The sequence below is a fragment of the Gekko japonicus genome, unplaced genomic scaffold (genome assembly GCF_001447785.1).
Source record: "Gekko japonicus isolate JY-2015 unplaced genomic scaffold, Gekko_japonicus_V1.1 scaffold1371, whole genome shotgun sequence".
Taxonomy (NCBI): Eukaryota; Metazoa; Chordata; class Lepidosauria; order Squamata; family Gekkonidae; genus Gekko; species Gekko japonicus.
Window position 1 is genome coordinate 26,193 of NW_015172596.1, and position 23,400 is coordinate 49,592.

The 23,400-nt window shown below is 50.8% G+C and overlaps 1 protein-coding gene across 1 annotated transcript in view; it reads left to right on the top strand.

Annotated features, from left to right (window-relative positions):
- Positions 1-23,400, top strand: part of USF2 (upstream transcription factor 2, c-fos interacting) — a 64,690-nt gene that overhangs the window by 23,225 nt on the left and 18,065 nt on the right. Inside the window, exon 3 of the mRNA XM_015421549.1 lies at positions 21,232-21,278. Coding sequence (XP_015277035.1) covers positions 21,232-21,278 — 47 coding nt within the window. The remainder of the gene's footprint in view (positions 1-21,231; positions 21,279-23,400) is intronic.

Below are 23,400 nucleotides of genomic sequence, written 5' to 3' on the forward strand. Positions count from 1 at the left end.
TCGGGGGTGGATTCTCTGTGCTGGGGGGGGAGGCTGACAGGGGCAGGGTGTGAGTGACCCTGGAGCGCGCCGGGGGAGGGGTAGGAGGTTGTGAGAAAGTGACTCCAGGAGAGAGAAGGGCTTGCTGATCTGGAAAGGGGGTTGCGGAGGAGAAGGAAGGCGGCGGTGTCGTCCCGGGAGGGGTGGGTCGCCGGGCAGAGAATCTGGGGTGGCAGAAAATAAGGAGGGGCGGGGTGAAGACGTGGAACCCTGGCAGAGCTACTGCGCTGCGTTGGGGTCTTCTTTGTAGGCGGTCCATGAGCTATGGCAGGATTTTATTTTTTATCATTGGAGTGTTTGAAGCATAAGAAATGTGAATGCAAAACTACAAACGCGCACACACATGTTCTGCACAGTCAATCGAGAAGCTGGGGTTCGCCCTGACTCCCTGCAGATTGTACCTGGGAGGGGGGGGCAAACCTGGGGTCACTGCTGCCTGATGTGGGAAACGACTGTTGGGGGTGTCAGAGACCCCCCATGGTTTCCCTGGCTCCCTGGTTGTGGGAGAGCTTTGGCCCCGCTTCTGGTAGAGCCCTGGCAACTTGTCAGAAACTAGCCCTCTTGAAAATTGTCATGTGAACGCTCTATGCGCTTACCGCAGGCTAGGAAACGTCATATGGGTTTATCCTGCCCTTTGTTGGAGAAGCTCAGGGCAATGTACATGGTTTTCCTTTTCCTTGTTTTATCCTCACAACAACCCTGTAAGGTGGATCGGGCTGAGAGACGATGGCGGGCACGACAACCCTATAAGGTGGATCGGGTTGAGAGAAAATGAGTGGCCCAAGGTCACCCAGTGGATTCCATGGTGGGTGGGGGATTTGAACAGCTTCCTGTTCCTAGTCTAACCACTACACCCCAGGGACACTCTGCTTGCTTGGTTGCTTATGGTGAGTAAAAGTAGGTAGTCCTGGTAAGGAAGGTGTAGGAAACTGGCAAATCAGTGTGTATTTTGTTTAGGCAGCTGGTACACCCTGAACAAGTAACATAGGCTAGTATATATTTTGGGGAGCTGGCAATATGGTAAGCTTGCTTTCAAATCTGACTTTGCCTTTCTAACTGAAGGGTGCGGGGAATAAGATCTCTGGGCTGTAGATGCACAGCTGCAGCTGTTGACATCTGGAAACAAGATTCATTCTCTGACCTTGGGGCTGAAGGCTGGTAGGTGGTCAGAAGGGTGGGAGGGCAGAGAGCAGATCCTGATAGCAATAATATTTTTTTACATAGCACCAGGGCTCTAGTCGGGGGGGGGGGAGCTCTCAGGTACGGAGCTCCGGAAGAGAACCTCTAGGGGGCGGGGCGGTCACGTGGTGAAGCCCCGCCCCCTTCTTTACCCCGCCCTCTGCTTCGATCCTCATTCCGTTTGGGAATGAGGATGAAGCAGGAGGGTAAGTAGCCGGGCCTCCTGACACACTTCCGGTGATGTCAGGGGGTGTGGCCTTCTGTCACTTCCGGTGATGTCAGGGGGCGTGGCATATGCAAATAAGTTATGCTAATGAGTTATGCTAATGAGTTCCGGCAGCTCTTTTTCTACAACAAGACCTGGACTCTGTGGAATGCCCAAGATTCAAAGCACTTCACGTACATTATCTCCGTAATCCTGTCGGCCGCCACCCCTATAAAATAAGCCTTTTATTATCTCTAATAGTGCATGTTTTGTGGGGAGGGCGGAGGCGACCGGCGATGGTGAACCGGAGGATCTTGGCTTGCCGAAGGCCAGGTGCTGACTTTTGTGGCTGTGAGATCTGAACCCGGAGCTTGAGGCTTGCATATCCCATCCCTTGCCAGTGCTAGGGTTGTCGAATTCCAGGCGGGGCCTGCAGATCCCCCAGGATTACAGTTGGTCCCCGGACAGCAAAGGTCTGTTCCCCTGGAGAAAATGGCTGGACTCTGTGGCAGTATTCCCAGCTGAAGTCTCTCTCCTCTCCAAACCCCAACCACCCCAGGCTCCACCCCCCCAAATCTCCAGTTATTTCCCAACCCAGAGTTGGCATCCCTACTTGCCACCACTCTACTGGTATTAGAACGTAGCTGGGCCAGGATTACACCTTATTTCTGTTGAATGTGTTTGTGTACGTATATGGTTATATGGTATATGGTTGGAGCTGCGGTGGCTCAAGTGGTGAAGACGCTGAACTGCAGGCTGTGGAAGGTCAGGAGTTCAGCAGTACGAGACCCGGGTGCCGCATGATGGAGTGAGCTCCCATCTCTAGTTCCAGCTCCTGCCAACCTAGCAGTTCGAAAGCAAGAAATTGCAAGTAGATAAATAGGTACCACACTTCGGTGGGAAGGGAACAGCGTTCCGTGCGCCTTGGTGTTTAGTCATGCCGGCCACATGGCCACGGAAACGTCTTTGGACAGCGCTGGCTCTTTGGCTTTGAAACGGAGATGAGCACCGCAACCCTAGAGTCGGATTCGACTGGCTTTCGAGCAAGGGAACCTTTACCTTTATGGTTATATATGGGCATACATCATAATCATAAATTTGTATACATAATAATGCCCCCACCTGGATGGCCCAGGTTACCCTGATCTTGTCCGATCTCAGAAGCTAAGCAGGGTCGGCCCCGGTTAGCACTTGGATGGGCGACCACCCAGGAAGCCGCGGAGGCTGTCCATAGCAAACCACCTCTGGACTCCTCCCAGCAGGTAGGTTAGGCCCAGGGAGTGGCCCAAGGCCATCCAGCGAGCTTCTGCGGTGGAGTGGGGGTTTCGAACCTGGGTCTTGCACACCCTAGCCCACCACACTAACCGCCGTACTTAGCGGGCTGTACATAGAGCAGAGAAGTGGATTGATTTATTTGCTTTATGTATACCCTGCCTTTTTCCCCAATGGGGACCCGAAGCCGCTTAATGTTACATCCACACAATGACCCTGCGAGGTAGGTTAGGCGGAGAGAGTGTGGCTGGCCCAAGGTCACCCAGCAAGCTTCCGGGGCTGGAGTGGGGATTCGAACCTGGGACTTCCAGATCCTAGTCCGATGCTCTTAACCACTACGCCACGCTGGCCGGATTCAGCGTTTCCCTCTAAAGCTGAGTTAGTGTAAGCTCGCTCACTGTTTTTGAGCCTCTGGCTCACACATTTTTGTCCTAGCTCAGGAAGGAGGGCTCCAGAGCAAACTGATTGATGCGGTAGCCAAATGGCTCATTCACCACTTTATTGCCAGCAGATCACAAAGTAGAATTTTGGCTCACAGGACTCCACAGCTTAGAGGGAGCACTGTCTTCCTCGCTTCTCTCGGTCCGTAGTGCGTTTTGGAGTTGGGGAACGGCAAGGATATTCTTAGCTAGGAAGGAGCCTTTGATGACCTCGATGTTTATGGATGTGGGTTAGGGGCAGGAAAGAAGCAAGATGGGATGCGGATACATACTTAGGGAATAGAGGTTTGGGGGGGGGGAGTAGCAGTTACCAGTCCTGACCTAGATAGCCCCGACTAGCCTGGTCTTCTTAGATCTCAGAAACTAAGTCTGATCGGCCCTGGTTAGTACTCTGATGGGAGACCCCCCACGGAAGTCCAGGCTCACTGTGCAGAGCCAGGCAATGGCAAACCCCCTCTGAACATCTTTTGCCTTGAAAACCCCATGAGGGGGTCACCATACGTCGGCTGCGACTTCACCACACTTTGCGCCCCCGGCAGCTGTTAGGAGACAATCGCGGCAGTCGGAGATTGTTTTGGTGCATGTGGATAAAATTGAGGAAGAAGAGGTTGGATTTATACCCCGTCTCGTTCACTTGGCTTACAAACTCCTTTCCCTTCCCCTCCCCACAACAGACACCCTGTGAGGTAGGTGGGGCTGAGGGAGTTCCGACAGAAATTGCTCTTTTTCAAGAACAGCTCTGACAGAACTATGGCTTGCCCAAGGTCATCCAGCAGCTGCAAGTGGAGGAGTGGGGAATCAAACCCGGTTCTCCCAGATTGGAGTCCGCACACTAAACCACTACACCAAACTGGCTCTTAGTGTATGGAGGGGAGGGATTGTATAGGGGGTCAGAGGAGTCGGGAGTGGTCCAGTGTGCTTGCACACCTGTGGGCTGTGGGGTTGTCCATAGAGGTCTCCATAAAAGGGGTAGGGGCATCACTCTTGGCCTATGAAGAAGAAGAAGAGATTGGATTTATACCCCACTCTTCACTCGGAGTCTCAGAGCAGTTTACAATCCCTTTCCCTTCCCCTCCCCACAACAGACACCCTGTGAGATAGGTGGGGCTGAGAGAGCTCTTTCAAGGACTGCTCTGGAGAGCTCTGAGAGAACTTGTGACTGACCCATGGTCACACCGGCAGCTGCATGCAGAGGAGTGGGAAGTCAAACCCGGTTCTCCCAGATTAGAGTCCATGCTCGTAACCACTACACCAAACTGGATCTACTATGCCCAAGCCATTGGGGGGAGGGGGGAGAATAATGCTATATGGATCTGAAAGGAAGAACTTTCTCTGGTGGGTTTCAAGTCAAAAGTGGAAGCTCTTCCCTATGAAATCAGGCATTAGTTTGGCGATTGTGGGAGCTCTTGTCGTGTAGTGTTCATGGTCTACCACTTAAAGAGACGTGGGGTTGAATCCCCACCTTTCCACGGAAGCTCACTGGGTGTCCTTAGGCCAGGCATACACTCATCCTCGCCTACCTCGCAGGGTTGTTGTGAGGATGAGATGGGGAGGAGAGAAATGCATTCACTGCCGTTGGAGGAGGTGGTGGGATAAAAAGAAATGTGCCCAGTAGATTGAGTGGGGACTTCTGATAGTTCTTGTGTGCGTGTGTGTCTATTTCTGTTCTCCTGATGCTGTGAAACTCAAGCCATGGAACCCAGGATACAAACTGGAGCAGTTTTCATTCTTGGTTTCCTATGAGAGCCAGTTTGGTGTAGTGGTTAAGAGCGTGGACTCTGATTTGAGCGAACTGGGTTTGCCTCCTCACTCCTCCTTAATCAGCTGCTGGTGTGACCTTGGGTCAGTCATAAGTTCTTTCAGAGCTGTTCTCTCAAGGGCAGTTCTCGGGAGAGCTCTCTCAGCCCCACCTACCTCATAGGGTGTCTGTTGTGGGGAGGGGTAAGGAGATTGGAAGCTGCTCTGAGACTCCTTCGGGTAGTGAAGGGCGGGGTATAAACCCAGTCTCCTCCTCTTTGCTTCCATCCCCCCATGCACGAATGGAAACTGTTCTATATGGGGAAAGGGGAAAGAGCGGATAGCTTGGGCGAAACCCTCTGCCCCCACACTGAGAAGGGTTTCATGGAGGGTTGTCTGTGTGGATCATTCACCCAGGCATGTCCAGTCTCTAGATAGGAAGCCACACAGGTAAACCCACATAATGGGGGCCATTTTGCCGGTGACACAGAATGTGTCTGAGATGCGCATGCATAATTGAGTTCTCGAAACCAACGTTTTGCCTTCTGTATAAGGCTGTTTCCCACGTCAAGAGATCACACTTCATTCCTCTGAGATTTTGCCCTTAGCATTTGCCATTTAGAAGTATACTGCCTCTAGACTTGGAGGTTCCGCTGAACCATAATGGCAAATAGCATGCATTGCTGTGAGATAGACTAGATGACCGCCTTGCTGTCCTCTGTGGTGATGGTCCCTTAAGCTTCTCTATAGCATTATATATAAATCCTAATTGTGCTGTTCAGAAGAAGAGGTTGGATTTCTACCCCACTCTTCACTACCCGAAAGAGTCTCAGAGTGGTTTATAATCTCCTTTCCCTCCCCACAACAGGCACCCTGTGAGGTAGGTAGGGCTGAGAGAGCTCTTTTAAGGACTGCTCCTGAGAGAACAGCTCTGAGAGAATTTATGACTGACCTAAGGTCACACTAGCAGCTGCATGTGGAGGAACGGGGAATTAAACCCGGTTCTCCCAGATTAGAGTCTGTGCATATAATCTGCCTCTAGACTTGGAGGTTCCGCTAAACCATAACAACATTGTGCATGGCTGTGGGATAGGCTAGATGACCTCCTGTAATCCGTCTATAGTCCTCATTGCACAGAACATCTCTAATTGTGGGTTGGGTTTCTTTTTCTGTCCAAGAGACATGTCAGGTTTCCTTAAACCCGCAGGGCACAAGAATAATTAGAATCTTGCTGTTTTCAAGCGCTAATAAAAGCAAAGAGGGCGGGGGGAGGGATTTCCCTTAGTGTCGAGTTTGTTCTAGTTCCTACAGAATCATGTTTCTCCTGGTTTTATGCCTGCATTTTTTATGGCATGTGCTGTGGGCAGGGTACGGGATTGGAGAGATGGACCCCAGTGTAGGGCAAGCCGGAAAATACAAGAGTTAGAAGAAGAAGAGATTGGATTTATACCCCGCGCTTCACTACCCAAAGGTGTCTCAGAGCGGCTTACAAACTCCTTTCCCTTCCCCTCCCCACAACAGACACCCTGTGAGGTAGGTGAGGCTGAGAGAGCTCTTGACAGAAACTGCTCTTTTTCAAGAACAGCTCTTATAAGAACTACGGCTTGCCCAAGGTCACCCAGCCAGGTGCAAGTGGAGGAGTGGGGAATCACACCCGGTTCTCCCAGATTAGAGTCCGTGCACTTAACCACTACGCCAAACTGGCATTAGGAAGATGGGAGCCGTTGTGGTGTACTGAGGAGAACGGTGTTCGAATCCCCACTGGGCCATGGGCTGGTCCAGCCCTCTTGTCTCACAAGGGGAGGGTCACGTACACCTCCCCTGAACTCCTCAGAGGGATAAATGCCGGCCAGAGAGATGACGGAGGGGAAAGCCAGGCCAGCAGTCAGCGCAGGTCAAGGGCCTGTTCCCGAGCAGGCGTTGGGCCGTAAAACAAAGTGGATTCTGGGTAGTGGCTTGAGGGAAGGGGGATAGTGGGGAGGGGGGGAGATGCCAGGCACGGGGAAAGCCAAAGAGGGAATAAAATCGGGGAGAGAAACATCACAGGAAGGGCTGCAGGATGATGTTAGAAAAGGATCGGACAGCCGAGAGAGGCCTGGAAACAGACAAACTGTGGCCAAAGCGATAGATCAAGAAGGGCGGCCATGTTAGTCTGTCTGTAGCAGTAGAAAAGAGCAAGAGACCAGTAGCGCCTTAAAGACTAATAAAATTGGTGGCCGGGTATGAACTTTCCTGACTCGCTGATCGCTACTGAGAGCCAGTTTGGTGTAGTGGTTAGGAGCGCGGACTCTAATCTGGGAGAACCAGGTTTGATTCCCCACTCCTCCACAGGACTGCTGGTGTGACCTTGGGTCGGTCACAAGTTCTCTCAGAGCTGTTCTCTCAAGAGCAGTCCTCGAAAGAGCCCCACCGACCTCACAGGGTGTCTGTTGTGGGGAAGGGAAGGGAAAGGAGATTGTAAGGCGCTCTGAGACTCCTTTGGGTAGTGAAGGGCGGGATATAATCTTCTGCTTCGTCTACTGGACTCTTGCTTTTTTTTACTGTGGCCAAAGTGATGGTGAACTTTGCACATTGGTTGGAGCTAGTCAGCATACTACTACGATGACTAATATTATTATTATTATCTGTGCTTTCTGTGGTCGTTTGAATAGTGACTTAGACAAGCATATGGAGGACTGGTCTAGCAGTGTCTGTCTGGCATCATAGCTATGTGGAACCTCCTTGTTCAGGTGCTGTGTATCTTTACATGCTAGAGAGCGGTGACGACAGGGAAATGGGTTACATCTCCTGCCCTTTCGGCTGGCCTCTCCTAGGACCTCTAGATGCTGGACTGGATGGGCCCTTGGTGTGAACCAGCAGGGCTCCTGCGTTCAGTCTCGATTCAGCGTGGCAGCTCTTTTCCCTCTTTTAATGTCACCCACATATCCAAGATATTTTCAGGGGGCTTTGGAGGAGCACCAGTACTCTTTAAGCAGGGCTTGCTCCTAAGATGTGGCGTTACCTGGCTGGGCCTTCAGACAAGTGTATGGGGTCACTTGCGGCAATGGCAGAAATGTGATCTGCTGGTGGAAATAGACACACACCAGTTTGCTTAAAGCATGTGCTGCTGCGCTGGTCCCGGAGAATGACACAACGATACGGCAGGGAGAGTTAGGGTGTGATGTAGTTCATGCAGCCGTCTTTGGTTTATTTACTTAATTTATTTATATCCCACTCCTCGCCCCCGGTGGGGACCCAAATCGGTGTATATCATTCCTCCATTTTGTCTTCACAACAACCCTGCGAGGTAAGGTGAGGCTGAGAGTGTGTGACCGGCCCAAGGTCACCCAGCAAGCTTCCATGGAAGAGCAAGGATTCAAACCTGGGTTTCCCAGACCCTAGCCCAGCACTCTAACCTTTACACCGCTCTCATTCGGTGTCCGAATCAGCAGGCTTCCGGAATTTCATGGTGCTCTCTTGTCGGGCAACGCGTTCTATGGCTGTCTGGGGAAATGGTTTGGTGTCCCAAGCAGCTGGGGGAGGGGCACCTTGTTTTGGTGCCAGGCCCTATCCGATTGGCTGCTGCAGTGCTACCATGGGATGGGAGGGCGGAGCTTTCTGTGGCCCTGCCCACCTTTGCAGTGAGCCCTTGGCTCTAGCAGTGCGCCCAGAGCCACAGTGCTCAAGATTTCCAAAGCCACATCTTTCAGTTCTGGTACGGGTGTTGATGGAGTAACAGCCATGTGTCCTCATTTTGGGAACTGGCCTGGGCGTGTGTGCACATGTGTGTGTGATTTGCCTTGCGCTATTCCAGGTGCCTCCTGCAGGTGGCCCAAACCCGGGTAACAAGATGTTCTCAAGGCCTATTGATCGGAACCGTTTGCTCTATCCTGCTGAGGAATTGTGACCTGCGGTGGCTCAGGTAGTTAAGACGCTGAACTGCAGGCTGTGGAAGGTCGGTAGTTCAGCAGTTCGAGACCCGGGTGCCGCATGATGGAGTGATCTCCCATCTGCTAGTTCCAGCTCCTGCCAACCTAGCAGTTCGAAAGCAAGAAATTGCAAGTAGATAAATAGGTACCACTTCAGTGGGAAGGTAACAGTGCTCCGTGCGCCTTGGTGTTTAGTCATGCCGGCCACATGACCACGGAAATGTCTTCGGACAGCGCTGGCTCTTCGAAACGGAGATGAGCGTCGGATTCGACTGGCTTTCGAGCAAGGGAACCTTTACCTATGAGCAATTAAGGGGCCACGGTGGCTCAGTGGTTAAGATGCTGAGCTGCAGACCAGAAGGTCGGTAGTTTGGCAGTTCGAGACCCCAGTGCCGCGTGACAGAGTGGGCTCCCGCCTCTGGCCCCAGCTCCTGCCCACTTAGCAGTTTGAAAGTAAGAAATTGCAAGTAGATAAATAGGTACCACTTCAGTGGGAAGGTAACAGCATTCCATGCGCCTTTAGTCATGCCGGCCACATGATCACAGAAATGTCTACAGACAGCACTGGCTCTTTGGCTTGGAAACGGAGATGAGCACCACCCCCTAGCGTCAGATTCGACTCGCTTTCGAGCAAGGGAAACCTTTACCTTTACTGTGAGAGATCGAAGGGACTCTGTCATCTGCAAAAGATCTCTCCTTGCACTCTTCTCCCCTTCGTTCTATATGCATGAATACAAACATAGGCTTATGAAGCTGCTGTCTGAGTCAGACCATTAGTGTAGCAAGGTTGATTTTGCCTGCTCTGACTAACAGCAGCTCTCCAGAGTTTCAGACACAGGTCTTTTATTTATTTATTTAACATTCAACTTTATATCCCGCTCGAACCCCCTTCTCGGGGGTCTCTGAGCGGCTTACAATTTGGTGCTAGTCACCATTTTACTTCCCTGACTAAGGCCACATATTTGTATGGGGTGGGGAGACCTACCGGCACCCCTATGGGGTTTCTCAGGCGGGACGCTCTCCTCGGCGCCTGGCAGCAACCTCCCTCTCTCAAGGCGCGCGACTTCCCACCTCCTTCCGGTTTCAGCTGCGTCCTTTTCTGGCTCCGCTGTGCCGGCGCTTGGCGTCATCGCGGCCCTTCTCCCGACGGCGGTCACTCGATGTTCCGTCCTCTAGCCACCAGGGATTGCTCCTCTGGTTGCGCCTGCTCGCCGCCGCCGCCGCCACCTCCACGCCATCCAAGCCAGAGCTGATGTCTCGCTGTCTTTCCCATCACCTCCTGCCTGATCCTGTTAACTGGAGATGCTGGGGGTTGAACCTGGGGCCTTCGTGTATAGCAGAGGCTCTACCACTGAGCCACGGCCCCGCCCCCTAACAAACACACACGGACCTGCCTTCTCTGGAGTGAGAACGTTACTCTAGCGAGGCCTGTCTTACCCTGTTTCCCCGAAAATAAGACCTACCCCAAAAATAAGCCCTAGCAGGATTTCTATGCATTTGTGGTATAAGCCCTACCCCGATAATAAGACCTAGTGATGAGAGTTATGACGATGTTCCAGAAGAAGATGACTTAGCTGTATTTGAATAAATGTAGATTGTTGTATTATACTTAATAAAAATAAGACATCCCCTGAAAATAAGCCCTAGTGTGTCTTCTTGAGAAAAAATAAATATAAGACAGTGTCTTATTTTCGGGGAAACACGGTGTCTATTCCCACTGGGGGCTGCTCTCCAAGGTCTCCGCTGAGGTCTTTCCCATCACCCTGCTGCCCGACCCTGTTATCTGGAGATGCCGGGGATCGAACCTGGGACCTTCTGCATGCAAAGCAGATGCTGCACCACTGAGCCTTGGCCTCTTCTGTTGCAGGCCCTTCCCAGCCACCCCAGACACGCACGCCTCTAGAAGTATCAGGCCTCAGTACCAGAGCCAGCTTGGTGTACTGGTGGAGAGTGGCCGGCTCTGATCTGGAGAGCTCTCCACATGCAGCCAGCTGGGCGGCCTTGGGTCAGTCTCAGTTCGACCCACGTTTCTAAACACGCTTATCTGTTGGGCCCCGTGCTTGACAGTAGACACGACGTCCCCCTCCCAAAAAAGGTGATCACAAAGCAGGTTTAGACTGCAATTTCTGGTTGTCTCTTCCCCCCCCCTTCTGGAGCGCCCTTCGGGTTTCGGCTTAGGATAGGGTAGGAGAATGAGGAGATACCTATATGGTTTCAAATGGTTTGGCTGGAATAGAGGAAGGCCCTTGCGCTGACCTTGGCCAGAGAGTCTCCGACTGCAGCGGCATGCTGGGAGAGGGATCCGAAATGTGCTTGGAAGAGTTAAGCTATGTGAGCTGCGCCCCGCCTGTTGGAGCAGGGAAGGCGCATGGATCCCTGACCGCAAAGCCAGGACAACATCTGTAGGGCAACAAACGCCACAGTCCCTTGCTGGAGCCTAAACAGCAACTGACAGGCATTGGGGGGGGGGGATCCCAAGCAATGCTCCCTCTGAGCTGTGGAGTCTTGTGAGCAAAAATTCTACTTTGTGAGCTCCTGGCATTAAAGTTGTGAGCGAGCGATTGGGCTGCTGCATAAATCACTTTGTTCCGGAGCCCTCTTTCCTGAGCTCAGACAAAAATGTGTGAGCCGGAGGCTAAAAAACTGTGAGCTAGCTCACACGAACACAGCTTAGAGAGAACATTGATCCCAAAAGTATCACTGCCCAGAAAGGGGGTGCGTGGAAATTGGATTTATACCCCACCCTTCACTTCCCAAAGGAGTCTTAAGAGCGACTTACAATCTCGTTTCCCTCCCCCTCCCCACAACAGACACCCTGTGAGCAGTGTTCCCTCTAAGCTGAGTTAGTGTGAGCTAGCTCACAGTTTTTTAGCCTCCAGCTCACACATTTTTGTCTTCGCTCAGGAAGGGATGGCTCCAGAGCAAAGTAATTTATGCAGCAGCCAAATCGCTCGCTCACAACTTTAATGCCAGTAGCTCACAAAGTAGAATTTTTGCTCACAAGACTCCACAGTTTAGAGGGAACATTGCCTGTGAGGTCGGTGTGGCTGAGAGAACTGCTCCTGAGAGAACAGCTCTGAGAGAACTTGTGACTGACCCAAGGTCACACCAGCACGTGGAGGAGTGGGGGAATCAAACCCGGTTCTCCCAGATGAAGAGTCCGCACTCCTACACCCAACTGACTCTCCTGTCGCCTGGCCAAGGGAAGAATCAGTGCTCCCTCTAAGCTGTGGAGTCTCGTGAGCCAAAATTCTACTTTGTGAGCTACTGGCATTAAAGCTGTGAGCGAGCGATTTGGCTCCTGCATGAATTACTTTGCTCTGGAGCCCTCCTTCCTGAGCGAAGACAAAAGATGTGTGACCCGGAGGCTAAAAAACTGTGAGCTAGCTCACACTAACTCAGCTTAGAGGGAGCACTGGTTGTGGTGTCACGGGGGCTACCGGGAAGGTCTGCCGGTTGTTCTGGTAACCAGCGGAGAAAGTACTACATAGCTGTTTTGGGGGGCACAAAGCAAAAAAAGCTGGCTCTTGATATCAATGGAGGGGGGGGGATTAGAAAGTTTGGGAAGGAGTGGCCGAAACGGGATCCTGTCCGAGAGAACCCCCGAGAGAGCTTCAATTCAAAGGGCTGGCCGTTGAGGAGCTCTTCGGCCTGGCCTCTTGTACGCGTCGGGTGCTTTTCCTCCCGCCGTTCGGAGGCCTCTGCGCCTTTCGGCTCTGCGCTAGCATCCTGTCGAGATAGATATGGAGCCTTATCTCTCCCTGCCAGCGCGGAGGATTAAGACCCTTTAATGCTTTCCCTCGCTTCTCGGCAGGTGGCTCCGTGACCGCCTCCCTCCTGTCTCTGTGAAAGCAAAGGATATTAATTTGACCCTCCGTGCAGACATCAGCGGAGAGATCTCCAGCTTCCAGGAGCTCCCCCGATCCTCGTAGCGATTGAGCAGGGCTTCGGAACACCTCCTCCCAAGCAAGCCACAGGGCTGTGTTAATTTGGGGCGCTGCACAGTGAGAGATCGTATTGAATGATATAAATTCCACACCAATTTTGGCGACTTGCAGAACAAAAATGTGAACGACAGAGATTCTCTGTGTTTCGAATAATGCTGCGCTATATATATATATATATATATATGTGGAGCTGCGGTGGCTCAAGTGGTTAAGACGCTGAACTGCAGGCTGTGGAAGGTCAGTAGTTCAGCAGTTCGAGACCCGAGTGTGCCGCATGACGGAGTGAGTTCCCGTCTCTAGTTCCAGCTCCTGCCAACCTAGCAGTTCGAAAGCAAGAAATTGCAAGTAGATAAATAGGCACCACTTCGGTGGGAAGGGAACAGCGTTCCGTGCGCCTTGGTGTTTAGTCATGCCGGCCACATGACCATGGAAACGTCTTCGGACAGCGCTGGCTCTTCGGCTTTGAAACGGAGATGAGCACCGCAACCCTAGAGCCGGACTCGACTGGCTTTCGAGCAAGGGAACCTTTACCTTTACTTTATTATCCTGGTTTTGCCAGTCACGATAGGAGCAAGGCTCTTCCAATTGATTTTTGAAAATATTACACAGTCACCTTTGTCTTGTTTCTGAAACAGCAGGAGTTGTATCCTTCAGATATCTCTTGGCGTTTATGAGGACTAGAAACTTGCTTCTTTTTAAGAATGGCACAATTCAGATTCCTAAGTAACCTAATATTCCTGTCATCAGTTGTGTTTGTATCCTGCCCTTTTACAGCAGAGCATAGATGTTTCTCCTCTTTCGCATTTATCCTTACTCCTGCAGGGTAGGTTGGGCTGATAGAAAGCATGACCGTTGTAAAGGCACACTGTGAGCTGCGTGGCCAGGGGCAACTTTGATCGAGGGGGTGTGCGTTCAGTAGAGTTGCCAGGTCCTTAGCTGGCATCCAGTAGAGATCCGAAGCTCTATGTCCGGAAGCTTTGCACGCGCCGCCATGATAATGTCACCCGAAGGTGACATCATTGCGCAGGGCACGCTGTCGAGGGACACTCTAGCATTCGGCTTTAAAGCTCTATGGTACCATAGAGTTTTAATGCCAAATGCTAGAGCGTCCCCTGACAGCGTGGCCCAGTGATGTCACCTCCGGGTGACGTCATTGCGCCAGGCATGTCGGCCCAATTCTGGCACTTTGGGGGCAGGGTTTCCCCGGCGGTTGGATCTGGGCCGGCAGGTTGGGGGCCTCTAGAGCGGGCAGACCCCCGCCTCCCCGAGGGACCTGGCAGCCCTAGTGTTCAGATACTTCTGAATCACAGCAGCGTCCCCCAGATTCTCTGTTGACGTTTGGATCGGGGTGGCCCAGGCTAGCCCGATCTCATCAGGTGTCGGAAACTAAGCCGAGTATTTGGCTAGCATTTGGGTGGGGGACCGCCACGGGATTCCAAGGTTGCTAAGCCGAGGCAAGCATTGGCAAGCCGCCTCTGTGTGTCTCTGGACTCGAAAACCTTACGGGGTCACCGGAAGTCACCGGAAGTCAGCTGCGACTTGACGGCACTTTTCACCCGTGCATTCCGGGCAGTGTTTCAGTATGGAAACGCACACCCCTCATCTGCTTTCTCTGATATGAGGGGACACGTGGGGAGGAAACTGAAAGGAAAAGTAGAAAGGGTCAAAACAATTGGGGAAGCTTGGGATCTATTTAAAACTACGATCCTAGAAGCTCAAAAAATATATATTCCGCAGGTTAGGAAAGGCACAAACAGGTATAGGAAAAAGCCTGCATGGTTAACAAACAGAGTAATGGAGGCTGTAAAAAGTAAAAAGAATTCCTTTAAGCAGTGGAAAGCTAGTCACAGTGAGGCTGATAAAACGGAACACAGGCTATGGCAAATAAAATGCAAGTCTGAGGTCAGGCAGGCAAAAAGGGAATATGAGGAGCATATAGCAAAAAACGTAAAAACCAACAATAAAACTTTCTTCAAATACATTAGAAACAGGAAACCAGCCAGGGAGGCAGTGGGGCCCTTGGACGACCAAGGGGTAAAAGGAGTATTGAAGGATGATAGGGAAATGGCTGAGAAGCTAAATGCATTTTTTGCCTCCGTCTTCACTGTGGAAGATGAGAAGTGCTTGCCCACTCCAGAACCACTGATTTCAGGAGGGGTGTTGAAAGACCTGAGTCAGATTGAGGTGACGAGAGAGGAGGTCCTAAAACTGATAGACAACTTAAAAACTGAAAAATCACCAGGCCCAGATGGCATACATCCGAGAGTTCTGAAAGAACTCAAATGTGAACTTGTAGATCTCCTGACAAAGATATGTAATCTTTCCTTAAAATCTGCCTCCATTCCTGAGGATTGGAAGGTAGCTAATGTCACTCCCATCTTTAAAAAGGGTTCCAGAGGAGATCCGGGAAATTACAGGCCAGTCAGTCTGACGTCGATACCGGGTAAATTGGTGGAAACCATTATTAAGGAAAGAATTAGTAGGCACATAGATGAACAAAACCTATTGAGGCAGACTCAGCACGGTTTCTGTAAGGGAAGATCTTGTCTCACTAACCTGTTAGTGTTCTTTGAGGGGGTGAACAAACATGTGGACAAGGGGGATCCAATAGATATTATTTACCTTGACTTCCAGAAAGCTTTTGATAAAGTTCCTCATCAAAGGCTCCTAAGTAAGCTCAAAAATCATGGGATAGAAGGACAAGTCCTTTTATGGATCAAAAACTGGCTAGTTCATAGAAAACAGAGAGTGAGTGTAGGTGGGCAATTTTCTCAGTGGAGGGTGGTAAGCAGTGGGGTACCGCAGGGATCAGTACTTGGTCCACTGCTTTTTAACTTGTTCATTAATGATTTGGAGATGGGAGTAAGCAGTGAAGTGGCTAAATTTGCGGATGATACAAAGTTGTTCAGGGTGGTGAAAACCAGTGAGGATTGTGAGGCACTCCAAGGGGATCTGTCAAGGATGGGCGAGTGGGCGTCAACATGGCAAATGGGGTTCAATGTGGCCAAGTGCAAGGTGATGCACATTGGAGCCAAAAATCCTAAATATAAATACACATTGATGGGGTCTGAACTGGCAGAGACTGAGCAAGAGAGAGATCTTGGAGTTGTAGTGGATAACTCACTGAAAATGTCGAGACAGTGTGTGACTGCAATAAAGAAGGCCAATGCTATGCTGGGGATTATTAGGAAGGGTATTGAAAACAGATCAGCCAATATAATAATGCCCCTATATAAATCAATGGTGAGACCTCATTTGGAATACTGTGTGCAGTTCTGGGCACCACACCTTAAAAAGGATATTATAGCTTTGGAAAAAGTGCAGAAAAGGGCAACTCGAATGATAAAAGGGTTGGAACACTTTCCCTATGAGGAAAGGTTAAAGCGCTTAGGGCTCTTTAGCTTGGAGAAAAGACGACTGAGGGGTGACATGATCGAGGTTTATAAGATTATGCATGGGAAAGAGCAGGTAAAGAAAGAGGTACTTTTCTCCCTTTCTCACAATACAAGAACTCGTGGGCACTCCATGAAACTGCAGAGCGGTCGGGTTAGAACGGATAAAAGGAAGTACTTCTTCACCCAAAGAGTGATTAACACATGGAATTCACTGCCACAGGAAGTGGTGGGTGCTACAAGCATGGACGGCTTCAAAAGGGAATTAGATAAGCATATGGAGCAGAGGTCCATCAGTGGCTATTAGCCACAAGGTATAGCTAGGGGCTCTGGGGCAAGTGATGCTCTGTCTTCTTGGTGCTTGGGGGGGGGGGGTCAACAGTGGGAGGGCTTCTAATGTCCTGGCCCCACTGCTGGACCTCCTGATGGCACTGGTATTTCTGGCCACTGTGTGACACAGAGTGTTGGACTGGATGGGCCTTTGGCCTGATCCAACATTGGCGTCTCTTATGTTCTTATGTTCTTATGCTTTCCCAGTCCTCGTCTTGAAACCGGCCACGCTGCAACACCGGCTCTTTGTCCGTTCCCCTATTTTCCTGGGGGGGGTTGTTTGCTTGATTTCCCTGTGTTCGTAGTGCAGTGCTGGGGCACAGGGCAACTTCAGAGCAGTGTTCCCTCTAAGCTGAGTTAGAGTGAGCCAGCTCACAGCTTTTTATCCTCCAGCTCACACATTTTTGTCTCAGCTCAGGAAGGGATGGCTCCAGAGCAAACTAATTAATGCAGGAGCCAAATGACTCGCTCACAACTTTAGTAGCTCATAAAGTAGAATTGTTGCTCACGAGACTCCACAGCTTAGAGGGAACATTGCTTCAGAGGGAACCGTTCAGGATAGATCCCGCAAACTAAAGGTACGTGCAGATATGCTTGCTGTCTGTGCACCCGAGCGACCTCGGGTCTGCTGCGCCCACAGCTGCCCTCCCTCAGCCCAACCTACATCACAGGCTTGATCTGGGGCTAATGTTTTCTGGGTGACCCTGGGCACTTAGAATCCTAGACTCAAGAGCTGGAAGGGGCCAGGCAGGCCATCTAGTCCCACCCCCTCCTCAATGCAGGATCAGCCTAGAGCATCCCGGACGAGCGTTTGTCCAGACGCTGCTGCTTGAAGGCTGCCAGGGAAGGGGAAGCTCACCACCTCCCCGAGGCAGCGGATTCCACTCTTGCACAACCCTGACTGTCAAAAAAGGTTTTCCCTAATATCCAGCCGATACCTTTCTGCATGTAATTTAAACCCGTTATTTCGAGTCCTCTCCTCTGCTGCTAACAGGGACCGCTCCCTGCCCTCCTCTAAGTAACAGCCCTTCAAATACTTAAAGAGAGCAATCATGTCCCCCCTCGACCTTGTCTTCTCCAGGCTGAACATTCCCAAGTCCCTCAGCCTTTCCTCGCAGGGCTTGGTCTCCAGGCCCCTGATCATCCTCGTGACTCTCCTCTGCACCCGCTCCATTCTTGCACAACCCTGACTGTCAAAACGTTTTCCCTAATATCCAGCCGATACCTTTCTGCATGTAATTTAAACCCGTTATTTCGAGTCCTCTCCTCTGCTGCTAACAGGGACCGCGTGTCCCTGCCCTCCTCTAAGTGACAGCCCTTCAAGCACCTCAAGAGAGCAATCATGTCCCCCCTCGACCTTGTCTTCTCCAGGCTGAACATTCCCAAGTCCCTCAGCCTTTCCTCGCAGGGCTTGGTCTCCAGGCCCCTGATCATCCTCGTGACTCTCCTCTGCACCCGCTTCCATTCTGCCGGCATCCTTTTGGAAGTGATCCCTTCCCTTTCTCACAGCCTGATCCTACCATAAAGGGTTGTTGTGAAGGTAAAAATTGTGAGCATGAGCAGCCCTTATGCGCTCTTTGGTATAGCAGCAGGAAGCAAAGGTGTCAGCGTGTAATTCACCCAGTATGTGTTGGAACTACCCGAGTGCAGGCAGCGAAGAGCAGAGGTGTGTTGATGGATATTCTGTAGCCACACTGTGCAAGGCCGGATATTGTCCTTGTGTGCAAGAATTAGTATGCTAAGAGCCAGTTTAGTGTAGTAGTTAAGAGCGGCAGATTCTAATCTGGAGAAGCGGGTTTGATTCCCCACTCCTGCACATTCAGCCAGCTTGGTGACCTTGGGTCAGTCACAAGTTCTCTCAGAGCTGTTCTCTCAGAGCTCTCTCAGCCCCACCTACCTCACAGAGTGTCTGTTGTGGGGAGAGGAAAGGAAGGGGACTGAAAGCCACTCTGAGACTCCGAGTGAAGGGCAGGGTATAAATCCAATCTCATCTTCTTAAGAATGGCCGTGTTTATGTGCAACGGCAAAACGTTTAGCTGCTCTTCAAGATGTGCAGAATTGTGAGGTTTGCAGAGTTATGAAGTGTGCAGATGAACCCTCCCTCTCCTTCCGTGGTTTGCAGAGCACAGTGTCACGTGGCCCCGGGAGCTGATTGCACTGACTTGGGGTTTGCTTGTCTCTGCTGATGATAGAATTGTGGTTTTCAGGCTGCGTTCCGGGGGAAACTGTTCTTAGAAATTTAACAAAGAAGGCAAAGAGAAAGGGACAGCGAGCGAAGCTCCAGGGAAGGCCGGTTGGCCTGCTGCTGGCCACCTACAGCCACAGGGGAGCATTGGCAGTGTGGTTTGGCAATGAGTTGGCATCCCAGACCAGTGCGCGTGTGAAGGATTCTCTGCATGTACAAAGTTTGCAAACCGCTGTCGGAGAGGCTGGCAACTGTCCTGTAACATGGAACAAAGTAACAGTCCAAAGACAGCAGTCTGCAAACTTTGGCTCGGTGTACGAGCCAGCCAACGTTTGTGGTTGCTACTGACCAAATCCTCTGCGCATGGAACAAATGTGCAGGGGGGGGGGTGTCTTTCACATTGTTCTTTCCTGTCCCTTGATAGATCTCTGCTCTCCCAGAAGTAGGGGGAGAGGGTGGGAAACAAACACTGAGACTCTTTCTCCAAGGAACTCTGAGAAGAACTGAGAACCAGTTAGGTATAGTGGTTAGGAGCACGGACTCTAATCTGGGAGAACCGGGTTTGGTTCCCCACTCCTCCGTATGAAGCTGCTGGTGTGACTTTGGGTCAGTCACAAGTTCTTTCAGCGCGGTTCTCTCACGAGTGGTTCTCAAGGAGCACTCTCAGCCTCACCCACCTCGCAAGGTATCTGTTGTGGGGAGGGGGAGGGGAGGAGATTGAAAGCCGCTCTGAGACTCCTTCAGGTCGTGAAGGGCAGGGTATAAATCCAATCTCTTCCTCGGCGTCTTTCATAGGAATGTGGGGATTTGAATGCAGGCCTCGCACATCCTAATCTGACCACTACAACACAGTGGTTGTTCCTATGGTGGAAGATCTGATGAGGTTGCAGTGAACATCCAAGTTCTCCCCCAGACTTCACAGAATTCAGTGATTCCACAGTTAGCTGGGATACCTCTGTCATGCTGAAGCAGGATAGGAGTGCCTGAATGGGAGGGAGACCTCGTACGAACCCCTACGTTTTTCTGTGGGGTTCTGTGACTATAGAGTGTGTTTTATTCCGCATGAACAGCTGGCACACACACGAGCAGGAAGTACAAAACTCGAACGGTACTATTGCTGCATGCGAAAAACTGGTGGTCGTGCAGGATAGCATAAGGAAAACACTGGCGACTGCGCCACTGTTGCGTGCCTCTATGAGTCTCTGTGCCCAATTGTCACACATACTATGTCAAACATGCGGCCCGGGGGCCAGATCAGGCCCCTGGAGGGCTTCTATCAGGCCCACAGTGGAACTGGCCGTCTTCTGCTTCTTCTTCTCCAGTTTGGTGTAGTGGTTAAGTGTGTGGACTCTAATCTGGGAGAACCGGGTTTGATTACCCACTCCTCCACTTGCACTTGCTGATGTGACCTTGGGTCAGTCACAAGCTCTGGCACAGCTGTCCTTGAAAAAGAGCAGTTTGTGTCAGAGTTCTCTCAGCCCCACCCACCTCACAGGGTGTCTGTTGTGGGGAGAGGAAGGGAAAGGAGTTTGTAAGCCGCTCTGAGACTCCAAGTGAAGGGCGGGGTATAAATCCAATCTCTTCTTCTTCTTCTTCCAGTTCTGCTGCTGCTGCATCATCATAGGTTTGCAGCTTACAGATACACACCCGAACAGCATACTCAAGATTGCTACAGCACAGACATTTTGATGCAATAATTCAGAGCAAGGGGCATCAGTTATCAGACACTGTTAAATAAAGAAAATATCGCAAGAGTGCTAATGTGTTAAGCATGTTTTTATTTTAAGTAGGAAAAAAACCCTTTCTGTTTGCGTCCTTTATAAAGTTTATATCTCCGCTACCTGGCATTACATTTTATGACACGTGGCCCGGCCGACCAAGGTCTCATTTATGTCAGATCCGGCCCTCATAACAAATGAGTTCAACACCCCTGTACCAGTGGGAATTTGGTTCAGAGATTGTGCAAGCACTCTGCTCCCAAATATTTTTTAAAGGGAGTGGGTTCTAGTAACAAGAAGAAGAGATTGGATTTATACCCTGCCCTTCACTCCCCGAAGGAGTCTCAGAGCGGTTTACAATCTCCTTTTCCTTCCCCACCCCACAACAGACACCCTGTGAGTAACGCTCCTTCTAAGCTGTGGAGTCTTGTGAGCGAAAATTCTACTTTGTGAGCTACTGGCATTAAAATTGTGAGCAAGTTACCTGGCTACTGCATAAATTAGTTTGCTCTGGAGCCATCCTTCCTGAGCTAAGACAAAAATGTGTGAGCCGGAGACAAAGAAACTGTGAGCTAGCTCACACTAACTCAGCTTAGAGGAAACAGTGCCTGTGCGGTAGGTGGGATGGAGGGAGCTCTTTTGAGGACTGCCCTTGAGAGAACAGCTCTGAAAGAACTTGTGACTGGCCCAAGGTCACTCCAGCAGCTGCATGTGGAGGAGTGGGGGAACCAAACCCTGTTCTCCCAGAGTAGAGTCCACGCTCCTAACTACTTCACCAAACTGGGGTGTAGGCAGGGGCTCGGCCAACATGGGTTCTTTCTCAGCTTTTTAGGTGACCCTCTCTTTCCCCTCTTGTTTTTTTTTTTAATTTATTTACAGCCACGAGAAAGCTCAAGAAGGAGAAGAGGGAGTCGAGCTGCAAGAAGGTGAGGAGGGGTGCCGGGCTGGCTCAGAACCCACCCAATAATATAAGACGTGCGAAATGTCTGTATTATGAGCAAAAGGTGAGCGTTTAGTCTTTTCCCAACAGGACCCCTCTGGGCCTACGTTTGCCCAGTCTGCAGTGGGAATCCCAAACCCCGCACGCTCCTTCCAGAGTAGCATTCACGTCCCTTACAAGGTATTCACCTTTGCCAAAAATGAGGCCGGTCGCCTGATTTGCGAAATCATAGTCGATCGATCGATTAATAATATATGAGATCAAAGTTTCATAGTCATTTTTTTAAAAGAAAAATCCAAAAGCCTTTGCCATTTTTTCGATAATGCCTGTGTGGCATTACAATTCCCAGCTTGAAAGAAACATTCCCTCTTGTGTGTGAGGGAAAGCGGGGATGTGTCTTCTAAGCTGACACTCGAGAACCTCTCCTTAAGTGCTTGGATGGCAAATCTTTAAAAAGGTTCTCGGGAGCACCTTTTCATTGAATCGAAAGCTTTTACAGTTGACTCGTATGACCGATGTGTTAACTGTTGCAGATGACTGAAAATTAATTTATATGTTTGAAAAGCAATCTTATTCCTTCAGAATTCTTAGAATTCTAAAGAATTCTTAGAATTCCAAAGAATTCAGAATTCCTTAATTTCTTTAATAACAACTACAGCTTCCTTCCCCAGGGATCTTATAGTCTTATCACCCCTGGTTTGTTTGGGGTTTCTTTGTTGTTGCGGTTATATGCGGCCCTTACTCTAAGGTGCCTTGGAGAGCATATAGCCTTCCCCCTTGCCTGTCAAAACAACCCTGTGGAGACCCATGAAGCTGTCTCATACTGAATCCAGACCCTTGGTCCATCAAAGTCAGTATTGTCGACTCAAGACTGGCAACAGCTCTCCAGGGTCTCAGGCAGAAGTCTTTTTTAACACCACCCTCTACCTGGTTCTTTAAGTGGAGAAGCCGGGGATTGAACCTGGGACCTTAGGCACACCAAGCAGATGCTCTACCACTGAGCCACAGACCCTCCCTGCTGCGAGCTAGATGAGATGGGAAATAGCAACAGCCCACGTTCCTCCAGCAAAAGTCATGGATGGGGAAGACCCAGGTCAAGTTTTGCTATTTCTGTCCTTAGTCCCAGACGAGTTCCTGTGAACTGCACACACAAGATGTTGAGAGTACACTAAGCATCCATCCTTGGGCTTGCTCCCGGTTGTGTAGAGGCATTTTAACGTGTTTTGAGAAATGACCGCTGCTTTAAGGGCAGTGTGCGGCTTTGGGGGTCAGTCCGAGGGTCACCTGCCTCCTCCCCACCCCCTTTGAGACACCAGTTTGGAAGGGTTACAAGAAAACAACCCTGTTGCCTTCCAGTGCAGATATACCAGTGAAGGGGGTAGGGTTGCCAGACCAAGGCTGGGAAATTCCTGGACATTTGGGAGGTGGAGCCTGGGGAGGAGAGGGACCTCATGGCATAGAGTCCACCTTCCAAAGCAGCCATTTTCTCCAGGGGAACTGATCTCTGTTGTCTGGAAATCAGTTGCAATTCTGGGAGAACTCCAGGCCCCATCTGGAGGTTGGCAAACTAGTCCGGAGCAGCCTTAGGGCTGACTATGCTTGCAGGTATATACATACAGGTGTGCTGGCGTGGGTTGGTTTCGAACCAGCTGAACTGGGGAAGAGGCAGCAGTGCATTGTGGGAGTTAGGCTAGGGAGAGGTAGGAGAGGTAGGCTAGACACTGAGGTGGTAGGCTAGACACTGAATCTGCATTACGGTTTGGCCTTCCGGGTCCTCTCCAGGGCTGCTGCAGTCTCCTGCTACTTTGTGTCGTGTATGGCATGCGACATGAGTTCGTTGTGAGTTCGAGGTTGTGCCATCTCTCCCCCTTCAGTCCCAAAATGACTGATCATGTGCAGAGGCCAACAGTGGCAGACTTAATGGAGCTCGGTTCTGGCCCACCCTAATTCCCCTGTTCTGACCCTTACCACCTCAACCCCCTTCCATAAGCTAGGGCATCTCTTTGACCCAACAGATTCCCGGGTGCCATGCAATGCTCCCTCTAAGCTGTGGGGTCTTGTGAGCAAAAATTCTGCTTTGTGAGCTCCTGGCATTACCGTTGTGAGTG